Here is an 18,535-nt window from a genome sequence, read left to right on the forward strand (position 1 = left end):
ATACAAAAATAAAAGAACAACAGTATTAATTCATTATTAATGTTTATTTTTCTTTTAATAACTCCATTTTAATAGAATATATCAACATATGAGAATTGATGAAATCTTCATTTAGAATTTTATTGAAACATGAAATATTTAAATTATTAAAATATAAAATATTTAAAAGAAGTCTAAAATAAGTGAAAAGATTCTGATACCATATTAAATTTAAACTAAAACTTAACTTACCTTTCAAAGAAAAAAAATATTTAAAACTCTTATAAAAAACACATGACTTCTATTCCAAGACGACATTAAATTTTAACATATTTCAACACAAAAAGCATAAATAATTAAAAAATTTTCAAAAAATAATTTTTCATTAAATATAACCTATTCATATGAAGTTCATCATTAAACTTAATTATTTTAACAAAATCTCTTAACTTTAATTTTGTTTAACAAAAAAGTGACTTTTAACATACCATAATAGGTTTCTCGGTTACCAAAATGAAAAATAATCATTATATATATATTTTTTCAATATTTCTCAATCTTTTTTCATTGCTCTCGATTTTTAAGTTTAAAGAAATTAAAATTTTAATTATTTTAAAGTTTATTGAATTAATTAATTCAAGTTGAACTTAAATTGAAACTAATTTTAAGGTTTTAATTTATTTTTCTATATAATTAATAAAAAAATTTATATAAATAAAAATTTAAATATGTCAAATAAAAAAATATGAAATATTTTTCCTACTGTATAATAAAAATAGTTTTATAATGCTTCTATTTTAAATGCTCAATAATTAATGGTGAAAGTGTTATTATTTCAATATTAATTAAAGATTATTATTTTTCAAAATAAATAATTTTTATTTATATCTAATTAATTGTGCAATTAAATAATGACTTAGCATTACTTATAAAACATAAAAATCAATCATGAAATTTTAATTACTTGTATTTCAAAATTTTCACTCTGACGATATAATTCCTATTTTTTAAATTTAAACAACGAAAGTTATAAAAAAAATTTATAGGAAATTACAAATTTTTTTAAAAATTTATTTTATATTATAATAAAAATTATAATTAAATTAAAGTTAAATATTAAAAAAATCCTTCAATTACTTTGAATTTAACTATTAAACAATCAAATTAATCAATTAAATTGAATTTTTTTTTAAAATATAATAAATTAATTTAAACGGATCAAAATATTTTTTATCGGGTGTGGAATTATATGGATTTAAACATAAAAGTCCAGGAAAAAAATTGACGAAAAAGGTAAAATTGGACTTGGTTGAATTTAACAAAATATTGAGGACTAATTTGGACTTTTTCTTATTATTTTTCCCATTTTTCTTCTGCCTACCCAAATTTTAGATGAAATTACCATTAGCATATCAGGCAATCAGTTTCAAGAATACTTTCTCGTGAAAATTATCAATTATACCTCTTCTCTTGCAAATCTCATGGTTCTGAACTAATGTATTATGGAAGATAAATGGATTCCCAACAAATGCTAATAGCTAATGCTGTGGAAAAATAAACTCAGAATTTCTTCCAAACCCTTGCGTAGTCGAGCAGTCCGCCATTGTTGCACACTTCTTGCTCCAAAATACCTGAACCGTTGCCAATCACATCACTGTTACTACCCGAAAATACACGATCCATTACTTGAAGATGATGCTTCTGTTAAAATAATTGCTTCAAATTTTCCTCACATGATTTTTATGTCTTTTTATTATTTTATTTAAAATAAAATCCTAGCCAATGTGTAATCCTAATCTAAAGGGGAGTGATATTTGTTTTGTGATTTTTAGGGATCACGATTAGGTTTGCTTATTTTTCTGCATTCTTGTTAATTTTCTCAGCTATTTAAACTCAAAGCTGATATGAAATAATGTGCAAGTCTCATTTATCTTCTTATCTCTCCCTGTGAGTGTTCTTTTTTCTTTCAATTCCTTTTTTTCGTTCTTTATTTAACATTTGATATCAGAGCTAAATTCTTAAAGGACCTGTGAGTGTCTAATGGAGAGTGAAACCAGCCTTTCTCCTCCAGCCTTTGATGGAGAAAACTATCAACTATGGTCTGTGAGAATGATGTCTTACTTTGAGGCTATGGATCTTTGGGAGGCCATGGAAGAAGATTATGAAGTTGTTCCTTGCCAAATAATCCTACCGTGGCCCAGATGAAAAATCACAAGGAAAGGAAGACCAGAAAATCAAAGGCCAAAGCAACACTTTTTGCTGCTGTTTCAGAGACAATCTTCACAATCATGTCTCTCAAATCAGCAAAAGAGATTTGGGATTATCTCAAAAAAGAATACGAAGGAGATGAAAGGATTCGTGGCATGCAGGTGCTGAATTTGTTGAGGAATTTGAATTATAGAAGATGAAAGAGTTTGAGTCAAGCAAAGAATATTCAGATAAGTTATTGGGAATTTCAAACAAAATCCGATTGCTTGGAACTCCAGTTTCAGATTCAAGAATTGTTCAAAAAATTCTTGTTACTATACCAGAGAGATACGAAGCTGCTATCACCACCTCGGAAAATACAAAGGAGCTATCTAATATCACTTTGGCAGAATTGTTAAACGCCTTACATGCCCAAGATCAGAGAAGGCTTACAAGGCAAGAATGTGTTGTAGAAGGAGCTTTGCCAGCCAAACATCAGGTAGCTGAAAAATCCAAGAAAAAATATCAAAATCGCAGCTATGGCAGAAATTCAAAAAAGAGCTATCCACCTTGTCATCACTGCAATAAAGTTGGTCATCCACCTTTCAAATGTTGGAGAAGGCCAGATGCTAAGTGTAACAAATGTACTCAGCTTGGACATGAAGCTGTGATTTGCAATAATGAGGTCCAAAGTCAAAATGAAGCGGCTCAATTTGCTGATGAAGAAGAAGTAGATCAGATGTTTGTGGCATCATGTTTCTTAACTACAAGTTCTTCTGAAGGCTGGTTGATTGACAGTGGTCGTACAAACTATATGACTTTTGATAAAACTATCTTTGAAGAATTGAGGCCTTCTAATGTCAAAAAGATTAGAATCGGGAATAGAGGCTATCTGTTTGCCAAAAGAAATTCGCACTATTGTAATTACAACCAGCTCAGGTACAAAAACAATTGCTGATGTTCTTTATGTACCTGAAATTGATCAAAATTTATTGAGTGTGGGCCAACTCCTAGAAAAAGGAAGGATTCAAAGCATCCTTTGAAAATTTTAATTGTTACATTTTTTATACGTCCGGAAAGGAAGTTTTGAAGGTTAAAATGAAAGGGAAAAGCTTTGCATATGAATCTACAGAAGTGCAGATAGCTTATGTCACCAAATCCAGCAATACAGAGATCCGGCATAAGAGGCTTGGGCACTGTCATCTTCAAAGGATGATGAGATTACAGAAAAGTGATATGGTAAGAGGACTAACTGAGCTTGATAATTACTTGCCAAATTGTATTTCCTGTCAATCTGGTAAGCAAAACAGGCTACCTTTTGCAAACTCAACTTGGAGAGCTTCCAAGAAATTGCAACTTATTCACACAGATGTTGCTGGACCTCAGAGAACACCATCACTACAAGGTAGTCGGTACTATATCCTTTTTATTGATGATTTTACAAGAATGTGCTGGATTTATTTCCTGCAGTTTAAATCAGAAATTGCTAGTGTTTTTTTGAAAGTTCAAGAATAATGGAGATGGTTAGTGCATGTTGCATGAGAAAGATTTACCCAAAAAGTTTTGGGCGGAGGCAGCCAACACAACAGTTTTTTCACAGAATGACTTCCCACTAAGGATTTGGAAGATAAAACTCCTTTTGAAGCTTGGTGTGGGTTTAAGCCTTCATGGTTAGATTTTTATGTCTTTTTGTTATTTTATTTAAAATAAAATCCTAGCCAATGTGTAATCCTAGTCTAAAGGGGAGTAATATTTGTTTTGTGATTTTTAGGAATCACGATTAAGTTTGCTTATTTTTCTGCATTCCTGTTAATTTTCTCAGCTATTTAAACTCAAAGCTGATATGAAATAATGTGCGAGTCTCATTTATCTTATCTCTCCCTATGAGTGTTCTTTTTTCTTTCAATTCCTTTTTTAGTTCCTTATTTAACAGCTTCTCTAATTAACTCGGAGATTCTGAATTTCTGATACATGACCACTTCGCTAATATAAGTCATGAGAAAAGAAAGAAAAAAATTATAAATCAGAACAAGTGATTTGGGTGGAACTGCATAGCTGATGATTATACATATAATTAATTTCGGTGAGTTGAACTGCTCGTGCCATTGTGATCTCTCTGCTCTTGTGATCCCATGTAGAAATGTGCGATGCTTGCTATTTTTGGCCAATCCTCACCAACATCCCTTCTGCACCTTTCCTCCAGCACAGGACATTCTTGAATCGACAGATGCTGAAGTGAACTTAAACGCTGCAATCCTTCAGGCAGAGATTTTAAATTTTGACATTCTGACAATGCCAATGATCGGAGCAAGGTAAGGTTCACTAACCACTCTGGCAAAGCTTTCAAAGTAGGACAGCCACGAATTTCCAAATTTTGCAATGTAGTAACATATTGTAGGCCCTGTGGAAGAGATGACAGCTTTGGAAGATTTAAAAGGGACAGACTTCTAAGAGCAGATGGATGTTGAAAATCATCCGGCATCGAAGCCAGTTGTGGACAGTACATGACAGTTAGATGCTCAAGTGAAGCAGGAAATTGAAGTTCAAGTGGCAAAGATGTGAGATTATTGCAATTCTCAATGGACAAATATCGAAGAGATCTTAGACCTTGTATGCCCTCTGGCAAGGAAACAAGACTATGGCACTCAACTATCTCCAAGGATTCTAAGGAAGCGAGATTCTGCAAACCGTGAGGCAAAGAATGGAGCTCCTTACACCATCGAACTGCTAACGACTTCAGATTTTTTAGCTCGGCTAAACTGGGGGAGATGGAGCAAAGCTTTGGACAGGAACTAATCATTAGAGATGTAAGAAGATTGTTGCTTTGAAGCAAATTCTCCAAGAAAACCAACTCTGCGAATTTATCAATGACTAGAACTGTGATGGAGGTTAGTTCTGATGCCGACTCTAGTACCATATTGTCACAACTACGTAGTTCTAGATGTTGAACACATGGGAAGTATGGCATGTTTCTCAGCTTAAAACATTTATTGATGACTAATTTAGCAAGAGAAGGGAAATCTTCTCTCCTATTAAAGCTCCTCCAGGTTTCTAAATTAGGAAAATCTACGAGGGATAGCTCTTCTAACGACGGGAATGCTTTCTCCGACTGACCATAGAACTGACTTCCGATACTTGTCACAGCATCCATTCCTTGTAAGTAAAGGACCTTGAGGAAGGGAAGCTGACCCAGTGCGGGAAGATCTTTACATCTTCTGCAGTTCATCAAGACAAGCTCAGTTAGATTTGGGAGATTACAAAATGCCATCCATCCCGGAAAATGCAATCCTTGGTAGCCATCTATAGACAGCTTCTTTAGATATTTGTGTGGCTGGAGATAATTGAGCACTTGCTCTACTTGGCCATTGTTAGCACTGCCTGTAACTCCATTATCATTTCCCCAAGATAGAGATAGCGACTGGAGGTTTCTCTTCCCAATCAAGTCAGCTTTAATTGCTTCTGCTGCCTCCCTTACATTCTCCAAGCATCTAATAGTTAGTTGCCCTCCAAGGTTCAAATTTTCGAGCTCTCTAATGCTTTCACCTATCTCCCTTCCCACAACAAACATAGACAATGTTCGGAGATATACCAGTTTTCCAATCAATGGTGGTATTTTGCGGAGCCTATCACAACCATTTAAGATTAAATGTCTTAGCTTAGATATCCTAGCTATGCCTCTCGGCAACTTGTTGAGATCATAGCAACCAGAAAGGTCCATCACTTGTAAATTTTGAAGGTTGCACACACTTTCAGGTAAGTCTTTAACATGGGTGTTGGAAATGTCCAGGTACTTCAAAAATATGAAAGAGGAAATTGATGCGCTGAGCTTTTTAATGCCACTACTACTTAAATCTAAGACTCGCAAATATCTGAAACTTGAAAATACATTACGAGGCACCTCTCCAAGGTCTCCTTTCGGTAACAATAAAATGAGGGTTCGCAACTTCCTTGCTTCATACAGAGATTCTGGAATTGTATGTAAGCTGAAATTACAGATCACTGAAGAGTGGCGGATTTGGGAGAAATTTTGCAGCATTCTGTCATTTTCCACCCATACATATTCACTCTCTGCAATAGATCGTGCGAGATCATGAATGAGATTTACTATCTTTACTTTTATTATTATTATTATTATCTTTACTCTCAGATTTACTCAAATGCACTTACCACCAGGCTAAGTATGTGAGTGCTATTATTATTATTATTTTTTTTTGAATCAATAAAGACTTTATTTATCTTGTAGAATAATAATCCAAGAGACAATCAGGAATGTCAATCCAAATCTTGAATCTACCATGATGAATAGACTCTCTAGCTAATAAATGAGTGGCTTTATTTTCTGAACGTCGTACCCAACGAACATGAATCTTACCATGAGACCGCATAACATCCTTGCAATCAGAAACAACTAATCCAAACTCCGAAAAGTCATCCAGAGGAGAGCGAATAGCCAAGGCTAAGGATTGGTTATCCGTAAAAATACAACCAACCTGAAGAAAACAATCTCTAGCATAAGATAAACATTGACGCAAAACCAAAGGTTCAGCAATAACATGTTGCCCACCCCCCTCATAGAAACCCGAAATTGCAATGGAAAAAAAGCCTTCCAAGTCCTCAAATACTGCTGCAAAACCGAACAAATCAGCACTAACAAAGACTGCACAATCAATGAATGCAATCCAATCAACTTTAAGAGTGGTAGCCTCAATCAATGGGAGCACACGAGGAACAGAGGGGTGGGATAACGTCCTTGGCCGAGCCACAAGTGAAGCCACATAATCATTAAAATAAGAACTAGCAGCATGATGAACCTCACTAGGTGATAAAACTTTATTGACCCACAATCTGTCATTCCTGGCATGCCATAACTTCCATGCATGTATAGTCATACGTGTTGTCCTTTCTCTGCCAAAAATATTATAAATATGAATAAAGAAATCCATGAATATAGGAAAATCAACAGCAGTAGAAAAACAAGTCTCCATAACTCAACAGCCATTGGACAATGCAAAAAAACATGTGAAATAGATTCATCATGATCACAAAAAAGACATGCAGCAGGTACATGTATCCCACGCCTCAAAAGAATATTTCGAGTAGGAAGCACTCCACGACAAGCACGCCAAAGAAAATTATGAACTTTGGGAGGAACGTCAAGAGACCAAAGACGGTTCCACCCATCATTATAACCCAGCACACCAGTCCTACCCGATAATTCTAAGTCACAAAAATAGGCAGATTTAACTGGGTACACACCCTTCTTATGCAAGTGCCAAATTAATTTATCCGGTTTTGGGAATAGAGGCAATGGAATAGTAAGAATAGCTCTCATATCAGCAACACTAAAAATATTCATTAGCTTTTCTACATCCCAACGCAGCTCACCTTCAACAAATAAATCACATACTCTCATGGCTTCAGGAACAAACATCGGCTCATCTAAAGGCATAAAACCAATATCCCGAAGAATCCAAGGGCAATTAACAACAAAAACCTGCTTACCATCACCAATTCGCCACCTTACCTCACGTTGCAACACTTGTTGAGAAGACAAAATACTCTTCCAAACGAAGCTATAGTTAGAACCTAACCGAGCTGACAAAAAATCCCCATTCAGAAAATATTTAGCTTTGAGCACTCTATATAGAAGAGAATTGGTGTCAACCAACAAACGCCAACCTTGCTTTCCCAATAAGGCAGTATTAAAACTAGCCAAATCCCGAAAGCCCATCCCACCTTCCGATTTACGCCCACACATTCGATCCCACGAGAGCCAATTCATTCCTCTCCCATCCTCACGACAACCACCCCACCAAAATTTATTCATCATGACATATAGCTGACGGCAAGTGGAAATAGGTAATAAAAAAACATTCATGCAATATGTTGGAATTGCCTGTAATACAGATTTAATTAATACTTCTCTGCCTGCATGAGAAAGAAAATGATTACTCCAACTACTAATACGTTTCCAAATGCGATCCCTCAAGAAAGAGAAAATTTGCTTTTTACTACGGCCAATAAGAGATGGTAACCCCAAATAATTACCGCTATCTAAAGAAAGATGAACATCAAGTATACCAGAGATGATCAACCGGTTTTCCTCACATACACACGGACTAAACATAATACCAGATTTATCAAAATTTACAGCCTGACCTGAAGTCTTCTCATAAAAACCAAGAATTTGCTTAATCCGTATAGCTTCCTCCACTGTACCATCAAAAAATAGTAAGGAATCATCTGCAAAGAAAAGGTGAGAAACCGGGGGGCAACCAACTTTCGCGCAACACCCATGCAAAAGGCCCCTATTTTCACTATCCTGAATCAACAAAGACAGTCCTTCAGCAACAATTAAAAATAAATAGGGAGAAATGGGATCCCTCTGTCGGAGACCCCGACTTGGAACCACAGGACCAATCTCTGCTCCGTTAACAACAATGTAGTAGCTCATGTTTGAAAAACACATACGCATCCAACCAACCCAAGTATCAGAAAAGCCCAATGCAGATAACATCGCAAACAAATATGACCATTCAACTCTATCATAGGCCTTAGCAATATCAATTTTCAGAGCACACGACCCCACACTACCCCTATTTTGTAATTTCAAACCATGCATGATCTCAAAAGCAACAATAAAATTATCCGTAATTAGTCTCCCAGGAATGAAAGCAGACTGATTTGGCGAAATAATTTTATGCAGGACCCTCTTCAATCTATTGGCTAAGGCTAAGACAAGATCTTATAAATCACATTACAAAGAGCAATAGGCCTAAAATCCTTCACATCAACAGGATTCACACATTTCGAAATAAGAACAATTAAAGCACTGGAGATTTCAGAAGGGATAGTACCTTGTGCAAGCCACAACCGACAAATATTGCAAACATCCACCCCAATAATTGGCCAATATTTCTGAAAAAAAGCCGGATTAAGACCATCCAACCCAGGAGCTTTATTCGGATCCATCTGGAAGAGTGCTGAACGAAATTCTTCATCTGTAAAATCTGCCAATAACTCAACATTATCTTTGGCCCCAATTCTAGGCTGAACCAAAGGGAGAAGCTCCGCAAAATCAGTAGGTGAATTGGAAAATAAACCCGAAAAATATTGCAAAAATGCATCATGAATAGTACCCACATTCGAAGATAATGAACCATCCGATGTCACAATTTGCTGAATCCGATTACATCTGCGGCGAGCTTTGATACTATTATGGAAATATTTTGAGTTCCTATCCCCATGTCTAAACCAGAACTGTTTTGCTTGTTGGCGTAGTCTAATATCCTCCTCTGCCAAAATTTGATTCCAGACATCCTTCAGTTGCCTCACTGCCCTTGTATCAAGCGATTCAGAACACTCCCCCAATCTCTTCTTAATTCGTTATTTTTGAAGCCAACGCATGCGGTTTCTATTCTTCCCCCAATATTGAACACGCTTCACAAGCTGGTCTTTACGTTGAATAAAATCCAACCCCAAACCTTGCTACCAAGACGTCAAAACCACTTCCCCTAACTCATCATCCTCAAGCCATGAATTGTCAAAACGAAATCGTCGATTAGCCTCCCTAACTTGAGTTCCAACAGTTTCAATCAATAAAGGAGTATGATCAAAAACTGGAGCAACTAAATTAGACGAAATCGCATCAGGAAAACGAGCATCCCAGGTTGCATTAGAACAAGCACGATCCAACCTCTCCTTTGAACACTGATCAGTACCCTCTCTATATGTATAAGACAAAAAAGACCCCACAGCCTGAATATCATTTAAATTGGCATCAGTAAGAGCATTACGAAACCCATTAATCAAAGAAATACAACGAAGAGGACCACCACCTTTTTCCAACGGATCAGCAATATCATTATAGTCACCACTACATAACCAAGGAAGCTGACTCCTATCAGCCAAAGCCCTCAACAAATTCCACGAAGTTCGGCGACGACCTGACTCAGGGCAACCATAGAACCCAGTAAACCTCCAACAATCAGAACCGTCCCCAATTGTAGAATCAATAAAATTAGAGCAATAACATGTAATGGCTAGCTTGACATCATCTTTCCACATAAGAGAGAGACCACCCCCAATACCAACACAATCAACAGAAAAACAATGAGAAAAATGTAATAAAGACTTTAATTATTTGTTCCATCCTTACACCATTAGCTTTTGTTTCCATAAGAAAAAGAATAGATGGTTTATAATACTGTACAATATCCACCATAGCATTTATTGCCTGAGGATTGCCCACACCTCGGCAGTTCCAGCAAATTATCCTCATTGTTGACGGGCGATCCGCTCAGCGGGTTCGGCCGATAAAGAAGAAGAGCCTGACCTTGAATCCATAGTATCAGAAACAATGCCAGTAGAAACAACCCGTTGACGCTTCTTACCATCATCAGGCTTATATAAAGGATCATTCTCTCCTGCATCCTGCTTATCCCCATTACAATCAGTCTCCATAGAACCAGCACTAAAATCATTTTCACCATCCGTAGCAAGCGCTCCCAAAAAAGAATTAAGGAAAACCTGTGAAGGCAACTGGTTCTGGAAAGAAGAGGTCCCACTAGAAGCAGGAGCCTGTGAGTGTAAACTCAAATTTTCAAACCGCAGCCAACAGCTAGTTGGACGTTGGTACCTACACTGAATAGCTTTTAACTCAAGACCCCATTGAGGCGTCAAAGACTCCTTCTTATGATGGAGCAAAAGGTCACAAAAAGAATCTGTATGGCCCAACCGTCCACACAGAAAATAAAAAATCTGAAAGTGTTCATAAGCAAAACGGGCAAAGAAAGAGGTACCATCAGGGGCAACTTGTAATACCCGGCTAGAATCCGGCATCGGAATTCCTGCCCTCCGGCGGAATCTAGGGTGTTAGATCTCTCTAGAAGGGTAAAATGTATTTTCTAAATGTTTTTATAATGATTTCAATGGTTTTAATTGAAAAAGAATCGAGTTTTGAAGAGAAAAGACCAAGGAGGAGTCTGCCAGGTTCGGCCGCCGAAAGTGAAGTTCGGCCGCCGAACATGGGAAGGCTTCGGGAGCGCCTTTGGCCTCCGAAAGTCTTGTTTAAACGAGCCAAGGTTCGGCCGCCGAAAGTCAAGTTCGGCCGCCGAACATGCATGAGTTTAGGGGGCACGTTAGGCCGCCGAAGGAAGTTTAGTCGGCCACCTATAAGAGGCCCTCAGACCGAAAATGGGAGAGTTTTCTCCCCATTCTCGTGCTCAGGTGTGTTCATGTCCTCCTTAAGTCGTTTTCATGCTTTTTCTTCAATCCTTCTCGTTTTTATGAGTTTTATGTGGATTTTGAAGAGTTTGTAAGCTTGGATCAAGGATTTGGAGCTTGGAGACCCCGGAGCTAGTTTCCTCCACATCTCCAAGGTTCGGGTTACACCAACCCTCGATCTCCAAGAGGTTAGTGTAGATCCTTGCTTTTCCTTATGTGTTAATGAGTTTTAAGTAAGTTTTATAGAGTTTGATGTTTGAGTTTGGGTAGAAATGCATGTTTAAGGTTTATGTGGGTTTTATACCCAATGTATGTTATGTGATGTTTGTGTTGAGGAGTTTATGTTAGTTTATGCTCCTTTATGCTTGTGGGAGTGAGTATGCATGATTGGGAGAGAGTATGTGAGGATTTGGGTATATTTGAGGTTGGTTTTTGGCTTGGCAGAATCGGACCTGTCGTCCAGAGGGGACCAGGTTCGGCCGCCGAAAGGAGTTTCGGCCGCCGAACCTGCATGGGAGGCAGTCTTTAGGCTGCCGAATGTGCCCCCGAAGGAGGGACTTTCAGATCTGTCCAAGGGTTTCGGCCGCCGAACCTGCCGCCGAACCTACCCGAGTTTCGTCTCTGGAGGGGACTTTCGGCCGCCGAAGGTGCCGCCGAAAGTGCTCTGTCCGGCCGTTTCTTGGGTGTTTCCCATGCATGTTTAAGTGATGTTTAGAGAGGTTTTTGGGGAGTTGTTTATGAGTTGTTTAGAGTATGTTTGGCACCTCATTCGAGTCCACCTGTGTAGGATCGGACCCGAGAGACCGAGGAGGTCAGTAGTGCTAGCAGTTGCAGAGTCAGTCAGCGTCTGCCAGGAGGTGAGTAGAACTAAACTTAATGTTTTATTTTAAGAAATTCTAATGCCTAAAGCATGAGCATGCATCATGATTATGTATAGTAGGTTGATTGCACTAGTTCACGAATATGTCGCATTGCATTATTTCATGTTGATGCTGAGGAAGGGTGGACCGAGGCGACTTCAATAGCCCATATCTGTCACGAGTCTTGTCTTAGTCCTTTGAGAGCCGGACAAGTACATGTAGGAAAGTCCATGTGAGCTCTCTGTGGACCAGACACCATGTCATGTATGTTACAGGCCTTTGTGAGCTCCTATGGGGGAGCCGGGCACCGACAGAGGGATTTTTTGATGTCATGTCCATCCTCTGAGAGGAAAGATGCATGCAAAAAGACAGACTCTCAGAAACCAGGGTCCGTGGGGAATAAATATTGCATGAGCCCCGAGACGGACAAGATTATGTGTTTTCTCTGTATTATGATGCATTTCATGAAAGCATGAATAAGAAAAAAAAAATTAAATAATATGATAATAAAATGAATAATAATATACCTAAAAATGGAGGAATTAAAGCAAATGTTTTTAGTTTCTGCTCACTGGGCTTTTTAGCTCACCCCTCTCCCCTAACCCCAGTTTTGCAGGTCAGAGGTAGGCCAGGAAGACGTCAGGGGTAAAAGGCTTGTAATAGTATTAGCTTAGTACTTTTAGTGTGGACATGTATTATGATTGATTTATTGACTTGTAAGAGAATGTAATGTAAAGTTAATTGGAGATATGTTTATGGATTGGAACTGTGCTTGGCCCTATAGACTGGTTAGTCCCTGTTAATGCATGGTTATGTTTATGATATTTGTTGAGTTGAGAACCAAACTTGAGGCATGTAATGTTACCCCATTGGAGTATATGATGAGGACTCCAGTGGAGGTTTTATGATTTTATGATGTACGTTTCATGTCAGGATACATGCACAGGTCAGGTTTGGGTTCAACAGATGTTCAGTTTTCATGTTTTTTATGGTTAAGTTTTAATCATGTATGGGATTTGACCAGGTAATAGTATGTATGTTTGGCTTGCTACGGGTCCCGGCGGCCTTAAGCCGATCTGGATCCTAGCGCCGGTGGCGGTTCGGGCCGTTACAGAGGGGTATCGGTTTTCGGGCTGTTACAGAATGGTATCAGAGCTTAGGGCCTCAAGAGTACGATGTGTTGAGCGATGTGCTCAGAGATTTGAGATATCTCACATCGGAAAGAGGTTGTCATAGAGGTTGTGTTAGTAGGGCAAGCACATTAAGAAAGATTAAGAGTAAGAGCATGTCCACTAGGATAGGATGTCGAGTCCTGTCTTGCTATGATGATGTGATATGCCATGATTTCATGCATGTGCATAAATGCTATGATGTATGACATGTTATGTATGCTATGTATGTATGATGTGGGTTCATGTATTTTCACCTGAACCGTATGATGCTAATGATTGATTGTATGCTTGTGTGTGTGCTTCAGAGGAGTCAGGATGTGGGATACTCGTCGATCTGTGGAATCGACAGGAGTTCCGTCAGAGAGGGAAGGTATGGACACCTTTCCCCCTACCCTGCCGAGAGCGCAGTCGTGGGGAGTCAGCAGATGGGGAACATCAAGGGACCCTGGAAGGTCTTTTGATGCAAGCAGAGAAGGAATGGCTCCAAGAAGGATGTCAGTTAGTATGAGGGAAGTGGAGATGGATGTTCAGAGAAGGGATGTCAGTATGGGAGTCAGAGTACCTGAAGAAGGTATGGGAGATTCTCAGGAGGATGCTCAGACCCAGGATTCTAGAATCTCGGGTTCAGGAGGGATTGATCCCTCCACTCTGAGTACAGCTGCCACGAGAGGTAAGAAATGGAAGAGAGGTCTCAGGAAGTCGCAGAAGAAGTTTTGGCAGAATTTGAAGGCCAGTCTGGGTTTTGGTGGTTCGAGCTCTGGTTCGGGTGCAACTCGTTGCAGGAGGTGTGGTAAGACACACCAAGGAGTTTGTCTGGCTGGGACGGCAGTGTGTTATAGATGCAGACAGGAGGGGCACATGGCACGTGAGTGTCCTAATGCGCTCCGGTCAGCTCAGTCTCAACGGGCAACTTCAGGTGGAGCGACTCAGCCAGCAGCTCAAACCATGTTTCAGGCTAGTGGTCGAGGCAGAGGGAGAGGGGCAGCCTCTTCTTCAGCAGGTTCCCTTAGAGGAGGTCCGTCAGCTCCGGCTCGGATCTTCGTCCAGGCTCAGCAGGAGGCAGACACATCGAACACGGTGGTGTCAGGTACGCTCACTTTGATGTTCTGATGTGCATGCTTTTGTGAACCTTGGTGTTTCTCTTTCCTTAGTTACTCTAAAGAGTCGTCGAGGGGTTGGGTTGATAACTTCTAAGCTAGAGTGTTCTCTCAGGGTCAGTGGACCCAAGTGTGATCCATCTGAGGTAGAGTCAGTCTGCCGGTTCAGTTCAGGTGTCAACTGAGGGTAGAATCCATCCACCCGATTTTGAGGTCTTGGACTTGAATGTTCAGACGTCACTCTCGGAATGGATTGGGTTTCTACTTGTGGTGCTACCTTGGTCCGTAGAGACTAGGTGGCCAGGTTCAGAGGACAGGATGGGTCAGAGGTCGTCTTTTGAGGGGACAGTGTAGGTTGCCTAGAAGTTTGATGTCAGCCTGTCAGGCTCATAGGGTGCGTAGGAGGGGTTGTTAGAGGGTTCTAGTTCTTGCTGGAGAGTTAGTAGTTGGGTCGGGAACCCGCCTCAGTGATAGTAGTAGTTAGAGAGTTCTTAGATGTCTGCCTAGACGAGCTGTCAGGTTTACCATCTGTTAGGGAGTTAGAGCTTGGAATAGGAGTGGTGTCTGGACCCAGAACCATTTCTATCCTTCCCTACAGGTTGGCACCTGCAGAGTTTTGAGTTGGAGGAGCAACTGCAGGAGTTAGTAGATGAGAGTTTCATCCGACCTAGTCACTCTCCTTGGGGTGTCTAGTGCCGGTTTTTGTAGAAAAGAAGGATGGATCCTTGCGGATCAGAAGAGAAGAGAGGAGTAAGGATCAGAGTAGCACAGTGAAAGCGTGTTGAGTTTCAGGAGAAGGTTGGGTATTGCTAAGGTGTTTCTTTTGGGAAAGGTGTGCCCAGAAGACCCAGGAGTTCTTACTCCAGCAGTGCCTGTGTCTCTCTTTTAGGAGAGAAGTTTAGAGGTCTTGCTTGCTTGATTGCTTGCTTGATGTGTATGTACGATGATATGTTCTTATGTTATGTTTTTTATGCATGAGTAGTTGAGGAACATTCGGGGACGAATGTTCTGTAAGGGGGGAAGAATGTAATACCCGGCTAGAATCCGGCATCGGAATTCCTGCCCTCCGGCGGAATCTAGGGTGTTGGATCTCTCTAGAAGGGTAAAATGTATTTTCTAAATGTTTTATAATGATTTCAATGGTTTTAATTGAAAAAGAATCGAGTTTTGAAGAGAAAAGACCAAGGAGGAGTCTGCCAGGTTCGGCCGCCGAAAGTGAAGTTCGGCCGCCGAACATGGGAAGGCTTCGGGAGCGCCTTTGGCCTCCGAAAGTCTTGTTTAAACGAGCCAAGGTTCGGCCGCCGAAAGTCAAGTTCGGCCGCCGAACATGCATGAGTTTAGGGGGCACGTTAGGCCGCCGAAGGAAGTTTAGTCGGCCACCTATAAGAGGCCCTCAGACCGAAAATGGGAGAGTTTTCTCCCCATTCTCGTGCTCAGGTGTGTTCATGTCCTCCTTAAGTCGTTTTCATGCTTTTTCTTCAATCCTTCTCGTTTTTATGAGTTTTATGTGGATTTTGAAGAGTTTGTAAGCTTGGATCAAGGATTTGGAGCTTGGAGACCCCGGAGCTAGTTTCCTCCACATCTCCAAGGTTCGGGTTACACCAACCCTCGATCTCCAAGAGGTTAGTGTAGATCCTTGCTTTTCCTTATGTGTTAATGAGTTTTAAGTAAGTTTTATAGAGTTTGATGTTTGAGTTTGGGTAGAAATGCATGTTTAAGGTTTATGTGGGTTTTATACCCAATGTATGTTATGTGATGTTTGTGTTGAGGAGTTTATGTTAGTTTATGCTCCTTTATGCTTGTGGGAGTGAGTATGCATGATTGGGAGAGAGTATGTGAGGATTTGGGTATATTTGAGGTTGGTTTTTGGCTTGGCAGAATCGGACCTGTCGTCCAGAGGGGACCAGGTTCGGCCGCCGAAAGGAGTTTCGGCCGCCGAACCTGCATGGGAGGCAGTCTTTAGGCTGCCGAATGTGCCCCCGAAGGAGGGACTTTCGGATCTGTCCAAGGGTTTCGGCCGCCGAACCTGCCGCCGAACCTACCCGAGTTTCGTCTCTGGAGGGGACTTTCGGCCGCCGAAGGTGCCGCCGAAAGTGCTCTGTCCGGCCGTTTCTTGGGTGTTTCCCATGCATGTTTAAGTGATGTTTAGAGAGATTTTTGGGGAGTTGTTTATGAGTTGTTTAGAGTATGTTTGGCACCTCATTCGAGTCCACCTGTGTAGGATCGGACCCGAGAGACCGAGGAGGTCAGTAGTGCTAGCAGTTGCAGAGTCAGTCAGCGTCTGCCAGGAGGTGAGTAGAACTAAACTTAATGTTTTATTTTAAGAAATTCTAATGCCTAAAGCATGAGCATGCATCATGATTATGTATAGTAGGTTGATTGCACTAGTTCACGAATATGTCGCATTGCATTATTTCATGTTGATGCTGAGGAAGGGTGGACCGAGGCGACTTCAATAGCCCATATCTGTCACGAGTCTTGTCTTAGTCCTTTGAGAGCCGGACAAGTACATGTAGGAAAGTCCATGTGAGCTCTCTGTGGACCAGACACCATGTCATGTATGTTACAGGCCTTTGTGAGCTCCTATGGGGGAGCCGGGCACCGACAGAGGGATTTTTTGATGTCATGTCCATCCTCTGAGAGGAAAGATGCATGCAAAAAGACAGACTCTCAGAAACCAGGGTCCGTGGGGAATAAATATTGCATGAGCCCCGAGACGGACAAGATTATGTGTTTTCTCTGTATTATGATGCATTTCATGAAAGCATGAATAAGAAAAAAAAAATTAAATAATATGATAATAAAATGAATAATAATATACCTAAAAATGGAGGAATTAAAGCAAATGTTTTTAGTTTCTGCTCACTGGGCTTTTTAGCTCACCCCTCTCCCCTAACCCCAGTTTTGCAGGTCAGAGGTAGGCCAGGAAGACGTCAGGGGTAAAAGGCTTGTAATAGTATTAGCTTAGTACTTTTAGTGTGGACATGTATTATGATTGATTTATTGACTTGTAAGAGAATGTAATGTAAAGTTAATTGGAGATATGTTTATGGATTGGAACTGTGCTTGGCCCTATAGACTGGTTAGTCCCTGTTAATGCATGGTTATGTTTATGATATTTGTTGAGTTGAGAACCAAACTTGAGGCATGTAATGTTACCCCATTGGAGTATATGATGAGGACTCCAGTGGAGGTTTTATGATTTTATGATGTACGTTTCATGTCAGGATACATGCACAGGTCAGGTTTGGGTTCAACAGATGTTCAGTTTTCATGTTTTTTATGGTTAAGTTTTAATCATGTATGGGATTTGACCAGGTAATAGTATGTATGTTTGGCTTGCTACGGGTCCCGGCGGCCTTAAGCCGATCTGGATCCTAGCGCCGGTGGCGGTTCGGGCCGTTACAGAGGGGTATCGGTTTCCGGGCTGTTACACAACTAGTCGACAACGCCTTTTCAGAGGATTCCTCACATCCATCCTGACACGAACCCTAACATAAGATTCTGATTCAACAGTAGAAACCCTAGTCAAATCATGGTCCAGGTAATCCCCACTAAAATTAGCCAAGGAACGTGCCACTGATTCAGAAAAAAAAACTCGCTTTGAGGTCATGAATCTGAACTCATTCACTAACGTAAATTAAAGGAACCAATAATGGAACCTCCCCAAGTTGAAGAGGGTGTAAAATCAAGAGATGATTATTGAAAAGCCAAGGAGTTCCATTCCAAACACGTTCAAAATCAACAGGGGTATAGAACCGAAACAAAAATCTTTTAGCACCAAGATCAGTAATACTAACTCCCCCAAGAGGATGCTAAAACTCAGCAAGAACGTCCCGCATTGAATTAAAATTGATCCTACTATATGTCAAAAACATACCCACAAAGCACAGATTATAGAAAAAAGAGGAAGTATCCACCAAGGGTACAACCTCCAAGGCTTGATTCTCCTCATCAGATAAGGAAAGATGCTGTAAATTATCCGCCATGGGAGAAGAAAAATGCAGAAACCCTA

General features: G+C 40.0%; 2 protein-coding genes across 2 annotated transcripts; both read right to left on the reverse strand.

Moving 5' to 3' along the window:
• Positions 1-4,240: 4,240 nt before the first annotated feature.
• Positions 4,241-5,884, reverse strand: LOC122723714 (disease resistance protein RGA2-like). Its single transcript, XM_043956822.1, has one exon. It carries the CDS (start codon positions 5,882-5,884, stop codon positions 4,241-4,243), a length of 1,644 nt encoding a protein of 547 aa, XP_043812757.1.
• A 514-nt stretch (positions 5,885-6,398) lies between these two features.
• Positions 6,399-18,509, reverse strand: LOC122723715. Its single transcript, XM_043956823.1, has 6 exons — positions 18,401-18,509; positions 10,502-10,889; positions 9,659-10,144; positions 9,024-9,505; positions 7,155-8,898; positions 6,399-7,071 (listed from the first exon to the last, which is right to left on the reverse strand). Exons 1-6 carry the CDS (start codon positions 18,507-18,509, stop codon positions 6,399-6,401), a joined length of 3,882 nt encoding a protein of 1,293 aa, XP_043812758.1.
• Between the last annotated feature and the right edge of the window lie 26 nt (positions 18,510-18,535).

The sequence above is a fragment of the Manihot esculenta genome, chromosome 5 (assembly GCF_001659605.2).
Source record: "Manihot esculenta cultivar AM560-2 chromosome 5, M.esculenta_v8, whole genome shotgun sequence".
NCBI classification, from domain to species: Eukaryota; Viridiplantae; Streptophyta; class Magnoliopsida; order Malpighiales; family Euphorbiaceae; genus Manihot; species Manihot esculenta.

Excerpts from the sequence above, each read along its gene's own strand:
- LOC122723715 (XM_043956823.1), bottom strand. The coding sequence starts at position 18,509 with ATGGCGGATAATTTACAGCATCTTTCCTTATCTGATGAGGAGAATCAA. Across the intron at positions 10,890-18,400 it reads CTATAATCTGTGCTTTGTGG|ATTCTTTTTGTGACCTTTTG; the intron begins GTATGTTTTTGA and ends TGGGCCATACAG. Across the intron at positions 9,506-9,658 it reads GAAGTGGTTTTGACGTCTTG|GGCAGTGAGGCAACTGAAGG; the intron begins GTAGCAAGGTTT and ends GCTTGATACAAG.
- LOC122723714 (XM_043956822.1), bottom strand. The coding sequence starts at position 5,884 with ATGGACCTTTCTGGTTGCTATGATCTCAACAAGTTGCCGAGAGGCATA.